General features: G+C 41.2%; 1 protein-coding gene across 2 annotated transcripts in view; it reads left to right on the forward strand.

Annotated features, from left to right (window-relative positions):
• Positions 1-19,157, forward strand: part of LOC143020628 (nardilysin-like) — a 252,330-nt gene that overhangs the window by 61,413 nt on the left and 171,760 nt on the right. For both annotated transcript variants that reach the window (XM_076177107.1, XM_076177108.1), the window contains one exon: positions 8,938-9,106. In XM_076177107.1, coding sequence (XP_076033222.1) covers positions 8,938-9,106 — 169 coding nt within the window. The remainder of the gene's footprint in view (positions 1-8,937; positions 9,107-19,157) is intronic.

Here is a 19,157-nt window from a genome sequence, read left to right on the forward strand (position 1 = left end):
TGGGGAATCTTTCTGTCCTTCCTCCCAATTTTGTGATCTTTCAATTGTGAATACAGATTGAAAATATTTGATCATAATTTCAGCCATTTCTACATCATCTATATATTCTTTATTTCCTTTGTGCAGTTTCACTATTTCGTGTTTGTCTTTTAGTTTGTCATTTACATATCTATAGAATAGTTTAGGTTGGTCCTTGTATTTTTCTGTTAAGTCTTTTTCATAGTTTCGTTTTTCTTCCCTGCATGATTTGTGCAGAGAAACTCAGGGAGGGGTGCAAGTGTGGTCAGAGGGTTGATCTAATGGATTTATACAAGGCATATTTACTGATCCATGTTCACCCTTCATTGTGGCTATACCAGATGGTGGTATTCCAAAAGTGACAGTACTGTTTGACGAGACTAGGCTTTGGATTGAACATTGCACTGCTTGTCCTGTAAAAGGCCCTGAGCACTGTGGTGAGCTTGGATGAGAGGCTCGATCGTGCCACTTCACCATACTTAGATGACAATGGATGAAAGTATCACATTTGTGACAGAAGTTGAGGCCCATCTGCACTGCAACAGCCTAACCTGCAAATCAGCTTAGTGGGTGTCTGAAAGTGCTCGCATGCTTGGCATCAGAATCTGGGAGGAACCCTGTGGTCTGTTCTGGAAGTGTGACAGTGGAGTCTTCATTATGCCAGAGAAGCTGACAAATGTGAAGTTTTCTTCATTTGTGGACAACTGATGAGTCCCTGCCAGTGAGTAGGTGGTTGAGAGTGGTGGCATCATACATGAAAAATTGCACCAATGCAGCCACTAATTCGTGGGATGATGAGGTTACTGACCCTAGGCTGTGTAATATGCTTGATCAGATGCTGAAGTGTGTGGAGGAGTCAGACCTTGCTTGAGGATGCTGGGATGTAGTAGGAGACAAAGGGTGTAGGTGGATGTGAGCTCTCTTGCACTGGGTGCCACTATAGAATTGAATGGTGATATCATTGAAGACACATGCTGGCTGAAAAAGAATGAATGCTACCACATCAACCTAGCTGAGTTGGATGCTCTTGTCAAGGAATTAAACCTCGCTGTCTCCTGGAAAATGAAAAGGCTAACCCTGATTACTGACTCACACATTGTGTACCATTGGGTTATTGACACTTTGTCAGGAGAAGCATGTGTGAAAACCAAAGCCACCACCAAAATGTTGATTCATAGGTGCCTAGAGACTAAGAGCCATCATTGATGAATGCTGTGCCTTGATGTGAAATTTGTACCTTATGCTGAGAGTAAAGCAGATGTATTGACCAGAGTACTGACAAAGTGGCTTCACCCCAAGAATGAACTGGAGGTATGTGGAACAACAACAGCCAGTTCTGAGCAAGACTGCCAAAAGCCATGAAACCACCAGACATCTGGATTTTAAGTGCATGTTGTGTTTCTGCAGATGAATATGTACAGTTGTTCAGTGGCAGCAGGTTGAAACCATCATCCATGTGTGTCAAGTGTGCCAGTCCATTGACTTGGCACCCAAGAGATAGGAGATGGGGAAGCTGGGGATTCAGGAGATTTGAGATAGGGTTAGTATGGACATATGCCACCTTGAAAACCAACACTATTAACCCTAAGCTACCAGAAGAGGCTGGAGGAGCACATTGTGGACAGCTACCTAGGATGTAATGCTTCATCCCATATTATTCAACACATAATGGAAGACTGCATTATACACAATCGTGCATGCAAACAACACAGAATACACTCTATAAAGGATTTGTGGAAAAACCCTGTTCTGGCCATGGCATTCCTTGGGGGAGATAGGACTGCTTGGACAGTCTAGGGAACAACAACAACAACCCTCATTGATTGTGGCCCTAGTCATTACTCTATCTGGAGGAGAATCAGACATCAAGACATGGAGTTATTTGAACAGGGGGAGCCCAAAGAGCTACTAACTGACAACTCAGTCAGCTTCCACAGCTCTATGTTTTGCGACTTTGTCAGTCACTGGGGCATGGCAGTGAGATACCACTGCTCAAACATACCTTCTAGCAATGGAATATCAGACAGGTGTCACAGAATGGTGAAAAAAATACAGGTGCAGAAAGGCTGATGTACAGCAAAGACAGTTTACTGATACAATACTGTACCATGTTCATAAGTTATACCGATACAATATGCAGTAACTTCTGGTGTTTGCTATATAACACAATACAAAAATGTATTATATTATTATAGCTTTAGTTCATTTACCGGAAGACCTAGGTAAGTTTATTATCGCTTTATTTCATTTACCGGTAGACCTAGGTAAGTTTTGGGCCACTGGTAGCCCACCATATGTTTGGGGTCAACCTATATGGTATGTATAGGCCTAAGTCAGAATTTTGAGCTAAAAATCTTGAGGTCGACTTATATGCCAAGTCGACTTGTATGCCGCAATTTACGGTATGTGTTTTGTCTGACTGTCTATGAAGGGTGTATAGTTTGAGTCTGTGGGAAAGTCTTTCTTACGTTGAATGGTGCCACAGCATCTTTGTCGTGGGACCACCCCCAACCCCAAGAGTAGGGGGCCAAACAGCGGCAAAGATCCCTGGCCACCAGCACTACACAGGTGGCACCTATCCCCAGGAGGGGCTTTGGTTGCCCAGGTATCACCAAACTTGTTGTGTGGGATGCCAGAATGTTGCAAATGAGGCACCAACATGTCGAGATAAGGGTGAACCTCTGGCAGGCTCTCTGGGTGGGTGCCTGGAACATTCTTTTTCCCTCCCAGGACAAGGTATCCTTTCAAATGGTGGAGCTCAGGAAGCTTAGATTGGATAGAGTGGGTCTCTCAGAGGGGAGAAGACCAGCCAATGGCAAAATCAGTAGTGGGGGATACACCTACTTCTGGTTGGGCCAAACTGATGATACTAATAGCTTGTGTTAGTACCAAGATTTTTTGCAGTGGCTGTGTATGGATATATACAGTATATATATATATATATATATATATATATATCACGAAGACCCCAACTGTGGGTTCTTCGTGATAATTATTTACAAATGTGCAACAATATTTTGTCTAAGTGATATATATATAAAAATATACAAATATATATGTATATATATATATATATATGTATATATATATATGTATGTATATATACATACATACATATACCAAGGCTTTTTCCCCCTTACAAGGGAGGTAGCCAAAAAGGAAAAGGCATAAAATCATTCCCACCCATTCCATCCCTGAATACACTCCACACCTCTCCACCCTCCCTCTTATCTTAGCACCTCCTGGATGACAGGTCATCCCTGCACCCTGTCCACTGCCCTGGGTCAGAAGCAGTGTCGCAAGACACAGCACATCCACAGCAAGGCCGCTTCATCAAATCGGCAACCCCCCCTCTCCGTCCCCCCATGCACAAAAGGAGAAGACGGGGAGAAATCCCTTCAGGCTGTGTCAAATTTTGCTCACACGTACTACCTCACCCCCATCCCCCCACCCATTCCACCTCATGCATCACAACATCATCCATATACAACCATTCTCCATTCACCCCTGTCTTCTCTCCTCTCCCGTCCTTCCTCAACAGACATTCCCCTCTTCCCCAAAGCCCCCTTCACCCCATCCATCCACCTCATCCTAGGACGTCCCCTCATGTTCACTCCCTCCACATCTGCCTTCCATACCTCTTTTACTAGTCTTTCTTCACTCATTCTTTCCATGTGTCCAAACCACCCTAATACTCTTTCATCAACCCTATCTCCCAACTCCCTTTCCACCCCTGTTCTCCTCCTCACCTCCTCATTTCTCACTCTTATCTAGCCTAGTAACCCCTATCATACTTCTCAGACACCTCATCTCAAACACATTCAAACTCCTTCTCTCTTCCTCTCTTATGTTCCATGTTTCTGCCCCATACAGTGCTGTTGGCACAATCACTCCTTCATACAATCTCCTCTTAGCATCCATTCCCAAATGTCTATTCCTCATTACACTCTTTAATCCACCAAGGCATTTACTCGCTTCTCTCAATCTACATTCTACCTCCACCTTCACTCCACCGTTTCCTGCCACATTTGCACCCAAGTATCTAAAACTATCCACTTCCTCCAGTCGCTCTCCCTTAATGCTCACTTCCAGTCTACTGCCACTTTCACCCATTGTACATCTCATCATCTTACTTTTACCCACATTTACCTTTAGCTTTCTTCTATCACATACTCTGCCAAACTCTGTCACCAACTTCCTTAATCCCTCCTCCGATCCTGCCACAAGCGCAGTGTTGTCCGCAAACAACAGCTGGCTCACCTCCCACTTTCCTCCATATATATATATATATATATATCATCTCTCCTGCTTATAATCTGCATGGTCCTTCTTTTAATTAGGTCATTTGTAGCTTTGGAGTATTTGTTTTCTCTAATGTCTTTTTGTACTTCCTACTTTCTCTGCTGATTCCTTAATGAAATTCATTAAATTCAAATTAATATCTTCCACACTGTCCTCGTTAATGGAAGAGCTAGACAACATCAATTTCTAACTGAAATTTCTTATTATTATCCTTAACCTTTGCAAGGCTTATTTTCTTTTTTAAAACTAGTTTATTTCTCTCAGCTCTGAAGTTGAATTTAGCTGTGCAACCTACCATTTGGTCACTACCTATGTTGACTTTATTTAACACTGTAACATTGCTAACGCTTTTGCTCTCATCTCCTAATATGAAGTCTATTTCGTTCTTTGTTGTTCCATTTGGACTTCTCCACATCCATTTATGACCTACACGCTTTTGGAAGAAAGTGTTCATTATCCTCATATTGTAGTTCTCTGCAAAATTTACCAACATCTCACCTCTGTCATTTCTTTCACCTACTCCAAACTTCCCAATGTATGTCTCGTCTCCCATCTTCTTTCCTACTTTAACATTAAAGTCTCCTATTACCAAAGTATACTTACTTTTTTCTTGATCCATTACTTGACTTAAATCATCATAGAAGGACTCAATTTCCTCATCTGAACTCCGTGAAGTTGGTGCATAAACCTGATCTATTTTTAGAGTGTACCTTTTACACAGCCTAATCACAATCCAAGCTACCCTGTCTCATAAACTACTGAATTTTATTACGTTACCAGCAACCTCTTCGTTGATCAAGAATCCTACTCCACTAGATCTTTCTTTGTCCTTACCTCTATAGTAGAACAGGTGGTGACCATCTTGTATTTGTATCAGCTTTTCTTCCGTTCTTTGGACTTCGCTCAGTCCTACGATGTCCCACTTGATGTTGTCTAGCTCTTCCATTAAACTCTCTAGTCTGTGGTCTTCTGAGAGACTTCTTAGGTTGTAAGTATAGATCTTAATTTTCTTCATGTTGTTTAATGTCCAAGACTTGGATCTGCTTGGACAGTGCTTACTCACATTCGGTGGTACACTGCCTGTAAGCACACGAGGCAATGCGGTTGGACCTTTAGGAGACAATGATCCAACAGGAATGCCCGGTTTTGTTTTGATTGGGCTATTCATATTCATGTTGGCTATGAAGGGGGGTTGGCAGTAATCTCACCTCCTTGCCAACTGGTTTCTGGTGAGATATTTCTCTGGTGTCACCTTATTATATTCAGTGAAGCCCTATATAAGATGCCCAATGGTCCACGCCGTCATTTTGACGGTACCCCATATATCTATTAGGAATTTCCCTGTTTGCCATCAGCGATGTGTCAGTTAGCAGTGGGTCTTGTGACTGTATGTTTGAGCTGCTCTTTGTCTGATCTTTCCTACAAAACCTGTTTGATATGGGTGACCCTGCAGAGATTTTCTCTCTATTGACATAGCTTTTGTAATCATTAAGATTCTCAAGCCTATCCACCATGTCAAGGTGTCAACTCTCAGATAGAAAGAGTAGAACTAAACAAGCTTATCAACAAAAGGCAGAGATTAGAGAAAAGAAAGAGAAACATGGATGAAATAGAAGAAACTATTAGGAAGGTAAAAGTATTAAAGTGACTGAGCGTTGATATGTTTGAAAGATAGAAATGGAGAAGTAATTAAATGTAGAGACAAAATGGTAAAAAGAGTAGAAGAATTTTACCAAGAGCTTTACTTGTTGAAGGCCATAGTTGAGTCAGTAAATTCATGTGTAGACGTTAGTAGTGTACCAGAGATTACAAAAGAAGAAGTAGAATTTGCTCTAAAAACTGTGAAATGAGGAAAAGCACCTGGGGAAGATGGTATATCAATAGATCTGTTGAAAGACACAGGTAAATTAGTTCATATTAAATTAGCTCAGTTGTACATACAGTGCTTATGTCAAGAAAGCGTTTTGGATGTGTGGTGCAATGCTATAGTGATTTTGCTTCATAAAAAAGGGGACCAGAAGGACCTTAGTAACTATCAACTGATTAGCTTGCTATCAAACGTATATAAAGTATTCTCCAAGATCCTTACAAATAGACTAAGTCAAGTTTTAGATGGAAATCAACCGAGAAAACAGGCAGGCTTTAGAAGTGGATATTCAACTCTAGACCATTTGCAGGCAATAAACCAACTAATCGAGAAAATAACAGAATATAATATACCTCTGTGTTTAGCTTTTGTAGATTACGAAAAGGCCTTTGATTCAGTAGAACAAATAGCAATACTAAACTCACTACGCAAACAGGGTACAAATGAACAGATCATAAGAGTTTTAGAAAAGATTTATTCGAAAGGTACCGCTATAGTTTGACTACATAAAGATACAGAAAAGATCAAGATCGAGAAAGGAATACAGCAAGGCGATACAATTTCACCCAAACTATTTACAGCTTGTTTAGAAGATATTTTCAGAAGGGTGAGTTGGGAAAAGAAAGGTTTGAAGATTAATGGCAAATATTTGAACCATCTAAGATTTGCAGATGACATCATTCTTATTTCAGAAAGAGCAGAAGACTTACAAGATATGCTGAGTGATCTAAACAAAGAAAGTATCAAAATAGGTTTAAAAATGAATAAGAGTAAAACCAAAGTAATGTTCAACATAAAAGTTCAAAGCAAAGAGATTGTAATTGATGATGAGAGTCTTGAGGAAGTTGAAGAGTATAATTATTTAGGTCAGATGGTGAAGGTGATGAAAGATCATGATAACAAAATAAAAAGACGCATTACAATTGGTTGAAAAATGTTTGGTAAGTATAATAAAATCCTGAGAGGCTCTCTACCTTTATGTTTGAAATGTAAAGTTTACAACCAATGCATTCTACTAGCAATAATCTACGGGTGGAGACTTAGAAGCTGACGAGGGTGATGGAAACAAAGCTAAGGACTGCACAGAGGAGAATGGAGAGATCAGTGATGGGAATAACACTGAGAGACCGAAAGAGAGCAAGTTGGGTGAGAGAGCAGACTAGAGTGAAAGATATTGTGGAGGCAGTAAAAGAGAGGAAGTGGAATTGGGCAGGTAAGTTGGTGTGAACGACTGATGAGCGATGGAGCAAGTGTGTTACTGAATGGACGCCGGGAGATAGGAAGCGTGGAAGAGGGAGACCAGACAGAAGGTGGAGAGACAAGATCAAGAAGTTTGCAGGAGTGAGGTGGCAGAGGATGGCATGGTCATGTGAATCATGGAATGCTATGAATGAGGCCTTTGTTCAGCAGTGGACTCAGGATGGCTGATTTGATTGATTGATATATATATACAGGTAAACGTCGACTTACGATGGCCGCGACTTACGATTGTTCGACTTTACGATGACGACGACGACGACGACGATATGATAATTTAACCCCTTCCATACGGTGCCGCACACGTAGGCGTCATGAGGAGCAAGTGGATTCGCGACGCTGCCATATCGGAGTCTTGATTATATTTATTGTAGTCGCCCCTGTGTTTTTACATTCTCTCAAATGTGCCCCGAATCCCATTCTCTGTGGTTTTCAAAATTCGCGGGTGAAAGAGAGAACGATCGATATAAGCGGTGACTATATTTTATGATGCGAGTATTATTACGTCACGTCGTACGGCTGGCATTGGCTGCTGCCCGCGAGATTTAAGTTCCGTACTGAAAATACATATTATAGTGTTTGAATATGGTAAAAAGGATAAAAATAATTAAATAAACTACTGTACATGTTTAATAGGCTATATTCAGTATCTCTGGTGGTTAATATACGGGTAAGCTAGGTACAGTGACCACGGAACAGAGTGATACACAAATTGGGGATCGACTTACGATGAAATCGTCTTACGATGGCTCTACCGAAACCTAATGCCATCGTAAGTCGACGTTTACCTGTATGTATATATATATATGTATATATATATATAAAAGTATATATATATATGTATATATATATATGTATATATATATATGTATATATATGTATACGCAGTGAGTCCTCCTTATACAGTAATTCTTTATCCGGTAAATTCACAGTTATGGTATTTGGTAATTACTACCCTCAATTCTATTTACGGTAAGAAAAATTGATACGGTATCCACTAGATATTTTGAAGAGGAAAGAGCAGGGAGAAGGTACATCTGCCATATCCTATTATTACATGTTATAATGGGTTCGGTATATGGTAATTTCAATTTGTGGTAAGGTTTTCAGGAATGCATATGTACCATATGACGAGGACTTACAGTATATATATGTATATATATATATATATATTATATATATATATATATATATATGTATATATATATATATATATATAATATATATATATATGTATATATATATATAAAATTATATATATATATTTATATATATATATGTATATATATATATGTATATATATTTATATATATATATATGTATATATATGTATATGTATATATATATATATATATATATATATATATATACACATGTATACACATATGTAAATTATTTATGTCCTTGCTTTTTCCATTGTAAATATACTATGTAAAGAACATTTTTCTCTTACAGATCATAACATGTATAATTTGTGAATCATTTCTTTATAGAGACATGGAGGACGTGACAATGCACAGACAGACATGGAGCATACCACTTTCTACTTTGATATACAGGAGAAGCACTTTAAAGAAGGACTTGACCGCTTTGCTCAGTTTTTCATTAATCCATTAATGAAGAAAGAATCCATGAAAAGGGAGCGGGAAGCAGTTCACAGTGGTACAGTATTCATATGCTTTACCTTGTTCAGGATAGTTTTCTAGATTTTATTCGATGAATGATGAAAATGGGGGAGAAATAAGGAAAGATGAAGTGAAAGTTATTAAAATGATGAGAATAGGTAAGGCACCTAGGTTGGATGGATGTCATGCAGAGTGTATAAAAAAGGGAGATACAGTGATGGTGCACTGGCTGGTGAGGTTGTTTAATGTTTGTCTAAAAGAGTGCCAGTGAGGTTGTTTAAGGGTGTCGCATTGCTTTATAGAGTAGGTGAAATTAAATTTTCAGATATGTATTTAATGAACTTAGGTATAATTACCCCTTACATTAGTGTATAATTCCTCAGGGTATTGTGTTCCTCCCATGTATATATAAGGCATAGTGAAGATATAGTGAAGCTTTAATTACTTAATGGAAAATCCTTCCACATCATTGAGCTTGGTATGAAATAAAAGCTTAGAGTCTGGGGAACAAAAATTATTGAACATTTTATCAAACTAATACATACATATACCAAAGGCTCTTTTCCCCCTTGTAAGGGAGGTAACCAAAAAACAAAGGCATAAAAACCACTCCCACCCATTCCATCCCCATCACACTCCCCTCTACCCTTTTCCCTCTTATCTTGGTACCTCCTGGATGACAGGTCATCCCTGCATCTTGTCCATTGCCATGGGTCATAAGCAGTGTCACAAGACACAGCACATCCACAGCAAGGCCACTTCATTAAATCGGTGACCCCACCCTGCTCTCTGTCCCCTCATGCAGAAAAGGAGAAGACGGGGAGAAATCCCTTTGGGCTGCATCAAATTTTGTTCACACATACTCCCTCATCCCCCATCCCCACCCATTTCACCTCATGCATCACAACATCATCCATATACAAGCATTCTGCATTTACTCCTGTCTTCTGTCCTCTCCCATCCTTCCACAACAGACATTCCCCTCTTCCCCAATGCCCCCTTCACCCCATCCATATATCTCATCCTAGTTCACCCCCTCATGTTCACTCCTACCACATCTGCCTTCCACACCTCTTTTACTAGTCTTTCTTCACTCTTTCCATGTATGCAAACCATCCCAATACTCTTTCATCAACCCTATCTCCCAACTCCCTTTCCACCCCCGTTCTCCTCACCTCATTTCTCACTCTATCCAGCCTAGTAACTCCTATCATACTTCCCAGACACCTCATCTGAAATACATTCAAACTCCTCTCTTATGTTCCATGTTTCTGCCCCATACAGTGCTGTCAGTACAATCACTCCTTCATACAATCTCCTCTTAGCATCAATGGCCAAATGTCTATTTCTCATTACATTTTTGATCCACCAAGGCATTTACTTGCTTCTCTCAATCTACATTCTACCTTCACCTCCACTCCTTTTCCTGCCACATTCGCACCCAGGTATCTAAAAATATTCAGTTCCTCCAGTACTTTTCCAAGCTTTGTCCCTTCTATCTTTTGCCTCACTGCATCTTTTGTTGAACCAACATTTAATGTACTCTCTCGCTTTTGTCTTGGTACATGCCTGTTTACCCCTTCATTGTAATTATCCATCAATATATTCCATTTCTCTTCCACTGTTGTCTCTTCCATATAGAATTTTTCCCAGTTTGCATTCCGGAAGAATGTCTTTAGTTTTGCAAAGTCTGTTTTGTTGTACATCAATCTTCCTTTCCTATGCTTTTCGTTCCTCTCCGTGTCTATTTCTTCCTTTAGTACAGTATCGATGAGTACATGGTCACTCTTTCCAATTGGTGTCTTGTAATGGACTCTGTCCACTATTTCAGGTTCTGTTGTAAATATTAAATCTAGTTTTGATGGCTCTTCATTGTTTCTGTACCTTGTGTTTTCACTGACCCATTGGGTCATTGTGTACTCCATGGTCATGTCTAGCAGTACATTGCCCCACAAGTCATCTCCTCGCACTGTCATGTTGTCCCAACAAATTTCTTTGCAATTGAAGTCCCCATAATTACCAGATTACCCTTACCCATTAGTATCATTTAGTGATTTTCTTGTATCTTCTAGCATTTTTGTATGTTTGTTCTCTTTCCAAGCATTCGTTTTTGGAGGCACCTAGGTCACCACAAACTTTCTACTTTTCATATTCTTGCCTTCAACTTTTATCATGATCAGTTCAACATTACCTTTGCCCTCTGCAATTTTTGTCACGTTTAGGTCTTTCTTGGCCAAGAACATGATTCCCCCTCTGTCACGAATCTAGGCTCTGTGTTTGAGTTTATACATCGAATCGAGACTTAGGATTCGAGTAGTTCCTTCAATCCAGAATATTAGATTCAAAACGTAGCCTCGTTTTGGATATTCTTTCTCTTTGCGGGGATAAAGAAAAAGCAATGGAAAAAGCAACAGGAATAGATTTTCTAGCACAGTATAAAAGTATAAATATATATATCTCTTACCAATGTTGAGCAAGAACAGAGTGCGGTGCAGGAACGGGGTGGGGGTAAGGACCACTGCTCCCCTTCTTATATACACAGACCGCACGACACCAGCGTCATAGCACAGGTGCCAACATGTACTTAGTTAATTTATCCTAATTCTATTTACCCAACTCCACACTTCCACCATTTCCTTTATTCTTGTGTGGAGAGGGCTCACAAAATAATTTCTACCTGATACCTTAATTCTACAATGTAATGTGACCAAAGATATGTTGGCTCTACGTCGCCGCCTGGTTTCGGCGTGCGTGCCCCTTGACCTGATATCGGCGAGGTCACTGATTTCGTACTCCTCCGCTGGCACATTCGCGCGCACTTCTTGTCCATAGAGTCCCTGCGCACAAAGGGGCTCATTGTTTCTCTTGGATCCGGGCTCCTTCGCTACAACATATTGTCATGGTCGGGGTGTTTGTGAACGTGGCCATGACATATATCCCCCTATCGCCGGAAAAAATGATCAGGCCTGTGAAACGGGGTCTGAGCATTTTATGTCGGGACGTGATAAGGCATCAGCTACCACATTAGACTTTCCTGGAATATATTTTACTGTTAAATTGTAACCTTGGAGAGCTATCGCCCATCTAGCCAGCCTATCATTTTTAGTTTTACCTTCTATGATATATTTCAATGGATTATGATCACTAAGGATAACTACTGTACTTTTCTATCTAAGAATACATGGAATTTCTTAAGGGCTAATACAAGGGCAAGAGCTTCCTTCTCAATGGTAGAATACTGTGTTTGGTAGTCCTTGAGAACCTGAGACATAAATGAGATGGGCCTCATGACGCCATCCTTCTCTTGCGCAAGCATGGCACCTACAGCTACTTTGCTGGCGTCGCAAAAGATAATAAAGGTCTTACCATAGTCAGGGGCAATCAAGACAGGACCTCTAGAGAGAAGTTTCTTGCACTCCTCAATGGCTGCATTTGCGCCTTCATTCCACCTGAAAGGATTACAAGAGAGCATGCGGGTTAAAGGAGCAGCCACATCCGCGAGGTTTGGACAATACCTGCGGTAGAATCCCAGCATGCCAAGGAATCTTCTGACGCCTCGTCGTGTCTTCGGAACCTGGAACTCCACTATATCCTTGATCTTGGCTTCCAATGGTGTGATGCTGTTTTGGCCCACTTGATGTCCTAGGTATTCAATGGAACTTCTCCCAAATGAGCTCTTCTTCATGTTCACGGTGAGGTGGGCCTGTGCTAATCTGTCAAACAACCCCTGCAACCTGTACAGGTGATCAACCCACGTGTCGGAAAACACAATGATGTCGTCCGAATAGGCTCTGACACCTGGTAATCCCTCGACAAGCCAATTCACAAGGCGCTGGAAGGAGGCGCCACTATTTTTCAATCCGAAGGGGGTGACAGTATACTGGAAATGCCCATGGGGTGTGACGAATGCAGATATCGCGCGGGCCCTACTTGTAAGGGGAATCTGGTGATACCCTTTCATCAAATCTAACTTCGAAAGGAAATGGGCTGTAGCAACTTCCTCAATGAGGTCATCAATTCTAGGGAGGGGATAAGGATCGGCCTGGGTGACCGCATTTACTTGCCTGTAATCCACGCACAGCCTCCACTCACCTCCGGGTTTTGGTACCAATATGGCCGGTGAGGCCCAGGGGCTAGTACTAGGCTCCACCAATCCTTAGGTCATGAGCTGTTTAACTTCTTCCTCCATGATTTTCTTCTTCTGGGGCGACAATCTGTATGGCGCTTGTCTCACTGGTTTGGCACCATCTTCTAGTATGACGTCGTGATGGATTGCTTGGGTAACGCTGGGGCATGGGGAAAATACCTGGATGTGCTCGCGGAGTAGTGCTCTAACTTCTTCCCGCATCTCTCCCTCCAATGACGACAAGGATTTCTCCAATGCCTCATTGTTATCTGATCTGTCCAAATTATAAGAAAATGTTAGATCTTCAATATATGAGTCAAGACTTCCCTCAGTTTGTCCTGTCTCAATTGCACCAATTGCCTCTTTTTCTATTACCCCTTTAAATTCCTTTAGGAGGTTAATATGTGCTTGCTGTATCCCAGATCTTCTCATTGGATTTCTCAGTACATAGTTGTGACCCCCTTTCCTTTCGAGCACCTCAAATGGTCCCTCATATTTTGGATGCAATGAGTTTCTCTGAGGGGACAGTACAAGCACATATTCTCCTACCTTTAACTCCCTCCTAACTGATTTCTTATCATATTGGTTCTTATAACTTCCCTGCACTACTTCAAGGTTTTTCTTTGCTATCTGTCTGATTCTTCTTAGCTTTTCGAAGTTGTTACCTACTAATTTAGTATATTGGATACCTCCTTCTGGAGTTTTTGACAATAGCTGGTCATACAGGGAAGCGAGGGGCTCTCTTGGTGCCCTGCCAAACATTAAGTAAAATGGAGAAAAACCTAAACCCTCATGGACAGTTATTCTGGAGGCATAGAGTAACAAGTCTATGCCTTCATCCCAATCTTTTTGGAATTCTAAAACAAAGGCTCTAATCATACGTTTTAAGGTTCCGTGGAACCTTTCGAGACTCCCCTGGCTCTGGGGGTGATATGCTGAAGCGATTATGTGTTTTATGTTGAAGCCTTCTAGGGCTCCCCTGAATATCCCACTTAAAAAATTGGTGCCCCTGTCACTCTGTACCTCCTGAGGCATGCCCATCTTACTGAAATAAGACATTAGGGCCTTGGTGATTGTCCTGGCCTTAATGTTGGAGAGAGGTATCGCTTCAGCATACCGAGTAGCTTGACACATTATGGTTATTAAGAATTGTTTCCCTGACTTAGTTTTTGGGAGAGGGCCCACACAATCTACGACAACCCTATAGAAAGGTTCCTCAATTATAGGAACTTGATGCATGGGTACTCTCTTAGGTGTATCATTTGGTTTACCAGTCACTTGACACACGATGCATTCCCTAACCACCTTTTTAACATCCTCTGACATTCGGGGCCAGAAGAAATGGGCTGCTATAGCCTGCTTTGTCTTAGTGGTCCCGAGGTGGGCACAAGTAGCCTCATGTGCCATTTTCACAACACGTTCCCTCATCACCTGCGGGATGACTATCTGTAGAATAACGTCGCCCCCTACCTTATCTGGTGTCTTGTACCTTCTTAAGAGGACTCCCTTTTCTATGATGAATTCTCTTTCATCATATTTTTCTTTTTCTTGCTCTTCCTCTTCTGCCGCTCGGCGCACCGCTTCCAATTCATGGTCCTCTTTCTGGAGTATGATGAGTCGCTCTGCATCCACAGCGATCCCCTTGACGACTTCCTCTGCAAGGACGTCTTCTTCATTCTTGTCCGCTATCGTCTCTTCCTTCGCCTCATCTTTGGTCTCGTCCCCAGAGTCTCCACCAAGCAGGGGGGCTAGGTCACTTTTTCTTTGTTCCTCCTCTTCTTGTGCTCTCTTGGCCTGGCTTCTAGTGATGAGTGCCACAGGATCGGCCATGTCAGCTGTGTCAGTAAGTGTATGTGTCTGTCTGGGTATGGGGTCGCTGACTGTCTTTAGTTTAATGGGAACCGCTTCGCCTACGTCATTTCCTAAGAGGACATCTACTCCTTTTATCGGTATCTTTGCTAAGCCTACCTCGACCTTTGCTACCTGTCCATCCATTTCCAAAATCATGTTGATTAAAGGAGCTGATTCTATTACTCCCCCCGCCAATATCATGGAGAATTTACCTGTGCTTCTCTGTTCTAAACCCGGTATCAGATCTGGTCTCACGATGGTGCGACACGCTCCCGTATCCCTCAGTGCTTTTACCGCGATTTTTTTTCATTCCCCTCGATTCCCATCTTGGCATCCTTCACCTACATTGACCACCTTGGGTTGATCCCCACTTCGTCTGTCCTGTCTTCCTGTACTTGTGTTTTTCCTTTGTCTTTCCTTCCTGAGCAAGTTTCCATCCCATGACCGAGATTTTCACAAGAGTCCCTCATATATGCATCCTCATCTCTCTCAACGCACATTATCCCTTGCTTGGGCTGGCTATTTCCCATATCCTGTCTGTATGCCCGATCACTGAGTCTGGTGTAACAATCTTGAGTCCTATGCCCGTATCTCCCGCACCTGAGACATCTCTTGAGGTTTTCTCCAGCTATCCCCTACTTGTGGTCTTGTATACCTCTGGCCCGGACCCGGAACTGCGAATGCACCTCTGTTCTTATCTCTTTGATTTTGTACTGTGCTTGTTCTTTGACTTTGTGTCTCACCCATCCTCAGGGCGAAGTTTTCGGCACGACTGGCCGCCTCCATTAGGGTCTCACATTTTTGTTGGGTCACATATAATTTGGCTTCATTGCTAAGTAAGTTTAAAAATTGCTCCCTAACCATTACTTCCATAATTTCCTTTGCACTTATCGCATTTTCTGCCCTCATCCATTTCGAAAATTCACTCCTCAACTTCCTAGCCATATTTATGAATCCACGACTGACATTCCTTTCTCCTTCTCTGAACTTTTTTCTAAAGTACTCTGGGGTGACTTCGTAAACTTTTAGTATTTCATATTTAATTTGATCATACTCATAAATGCCCTCACAGTCAAACATAGTATACACATCTAAGGCTTTTGGGGGTAGGCTAGATCTTATCATTACCGGCCAGACATCCCTTGTCCATCCTATTTGTTTGGCCAAACCTTCGAATGATGTGAAGAATAGATCTGGGTCTTCTTCATTAAATTTGGGAATAATGTGATTTGCCTTGATGCTGTCTATTATGTTTCCTGTGTTACTCACTCCCGCCTGTTGGTAAGTAGGATGTTCTATATGACACCTGTTTGCTTCTCCCCCTGATTCTGTTCGTCTTCTAGGGTATTGCTCACTGCCCACTTCAACTCTAGGGTCCCTATTTATTCTGAACCTGTCCATGTCGTCTATCATGTTGTAGTGTTGGCCCCTTTCCTGTGGGAACTGATCGTATCCACCCTATCTGATTCCATACTACATCTTCCCATTCTTGGCGTCTCTCTACCTTCCTCTCTACAATAGTGTCTTCCTATTTCTTGTGGTGTGTCTGGCCTTTGTCTATAGGTGTATTCATTTTCCCTATTGGTTGGTCTACTTCCTAATCTGATTTCACTCATTCTATCTTCTATGTCATAATTTCTGATTTGGGGAATTTCCCCATAATAGCGAATTTCTGTTTCTTGTCTCCTACGTACGTTGCCTTCTATCTCTCCCTCACTGAAACTGCTCCTTGCGTTATAATAATATCTAACGCTTTCATCTTCCCCCGGGTCGAAGTCTCTTTCGCTCCTACTTTGTTCGAATTCTATATCACTAGTGTGAGATCTCCCTCTCCTGCTTTCTATGTCACTTTCCCCTTCTCTCACCTGTGGGAATCCTTCAAAGCCGGGGCTACTCCTAGAACTTACTGGTGTGTTTGGGTAGGACATCGTGATAAAAGAATTTTTTTTTTTTTTTTTTTTTTGACGACAATACCCCCAGGCGACGCGTAACTGAATGTAAACAATGAAGCCAGATTAAATGCGTTTTTAGGATCGATCACGAGCACAAGTTGCTCGGCGGTCTGATTGATGATTATTAATTTGTTTTCTTTTTGTAACTGCGTGCTTTTATGAACCAGTTTCTCTCATCCAGTGAAGTGAAAGTATCCCGGACAGGAGGCCCCCATTTATATGTCACGAATCTAGGCTCTGTGTTTGAGTTTATACATCGAATCGAGACTTAGGATTCGAGTAGTTCCTTCAATCCAGAATATTAGATTCAAAACGTAGCCTCATTTTGGATATTCTTTCTCTTCGCGGGGTTAAAGAAAAAGCAATGGAAAAAGCAACGGGAATAGATTTTCTAGCACAGTATAAAAGTATAAATATATATATCTCTTACCAATGTTGAGCAAGAACAGAGTGCGGTGCAGGAACGGGGTGGGGGTAAGGACCACTGCTCCCCTTCTTATATACACAGACCACACGACACCAGCGTCATAGCACAGGTGCCAACATGTACTTAATTAATTTATCCTAATTCTATTTACCCAACTCCACACTTCCACCATTTCCTTATTCTTGTGTGGAGAGGGCTCACAAAATAATTTCTACCTGATACCTTAATTCTACAATGTAATGTGACCAAAGATATGTTGGCTCTACTTCGCCGCCTGGTTTCGGCGTGCGTGCCCCTTGACCTGATATCGGCGAGGTCACCAATTTCGTACTCCTCCGCTGGCACATTCGCACGCACTTCTTGTCCATAGAGTCCCTGCGCACAAAGGGGCTCATTGTTTCTCTTGGATCCGGGCTCCTTCGCTACAACATATTGTCATGGTCTGGGTGTTTGTGAACGTGGCCATGACACCCTCCCTGTTTCTTGTCCCTGTTTTTTATCCAGTAATTGTATAGACCTTGTCCAATAACGATGGATGGTATTTCACCTCTTAGTTTAGTCTCTACAATTCCCATTATGTCTGGTTGTTCTTCTAACAGATAATAATTGAGTTCGTTCAGACCTGAAATTAATCCGTCAATGTTAGTATAGGCCACTTTTAATTTTCTTCCTTCTCCATTATTTTTTCTGTCCTTCGTTTTTTCGTTTGATGTGCCATTGTCTCAATCTCATGTCGATTACTCTCCAATGGAATTCTTTGCATTCTGTCTCCATTCTCATTGTGGTTTTTTTTTCCTTTGCTTCTTCTCTTAGTGACTTTTCTTTTTCTAATTCCTCAGTATTCATTTCTCTTTTTATCCATATCTTATTGTACTTTTCACTCTTTGCCAAGTTGCCTACTTTTTCAAATATGTCTTCTACTACCATCTGTGACCTTAATTTTATCTTTAGAGGTCGATTTCTATCCTTAGAATAGCGACCGATTCTATATGTCTCTTCCAGGTCTATGCGTGCATCTCTTTCTCCCCCCTGAATTTCATTTAGGATTTCTACTGCTGTCTCTTTTTCCTCTTTTTCTCTCATGTACCTTGCCAATCCCTGTTTTTCTTTTAGTTCATATACCACAATACATTTTTTCTATCTACTGTATCCCTGACCCAGTTTGCTTTTTCGTTAATCACTTGGATAATTGTGTCTTTTGCATTATCCTGCATTTGCTGCTTGACTATTCCTTTAAAAGCAATTTCCTTGTTTTCGATGTTTTTCTTCCACCTTAATTTTCTGAATACTTTCCTCACCTAGGTTCTCTTCGATCTTTTGTGTCAATTCTTGTAATTTATTGTTCACCTCTTTCTTTAAATTTTCACTATTGTTATTATCATTAGTTTTCTTCTTTTCGTTATCATTCTTCAACTCATTTATATCCCTTTTAATTTCTTTAATCTCATTTTTAAGATCCAAGTTTGTTTTTCTTAGGTCAGAAATTTCGTGATTCGCATGTGCTAAGCAGTCTATTAATCCTATGATGTCTTTTTTTAGTCCATAATTTCATTCTCCCACCGAATCCTATTTTTGCTCATATCTCTCTCTATCTCTAATAATTGACTTAAGTTCCTGCTTTCATACTTACTAAATCCCGTAAAATCTTTCTTATCGCACGTGTTTGGACAAGGTTTGTTTACATCGCGGTTCGATCGACTGACGCCAGATGGCTCTGGTTCGTGACTGGCTT

This window comes from Oratosquilla oratoria, chromosome 40 (assembly GCF_046742065.1).
Source record: "Oratosquilla oratoria isolate Oo_2021 chromosome 40, ASM4674206v1, whole genome shotgun sequence".
Classification (NCBI taxonomy): Eukaryota; Metazoa; Arthropoda; class Malacostraca; order Stomatopoda; family Squillidae; genus Oratosquilla; species Oratosquilla oratoria.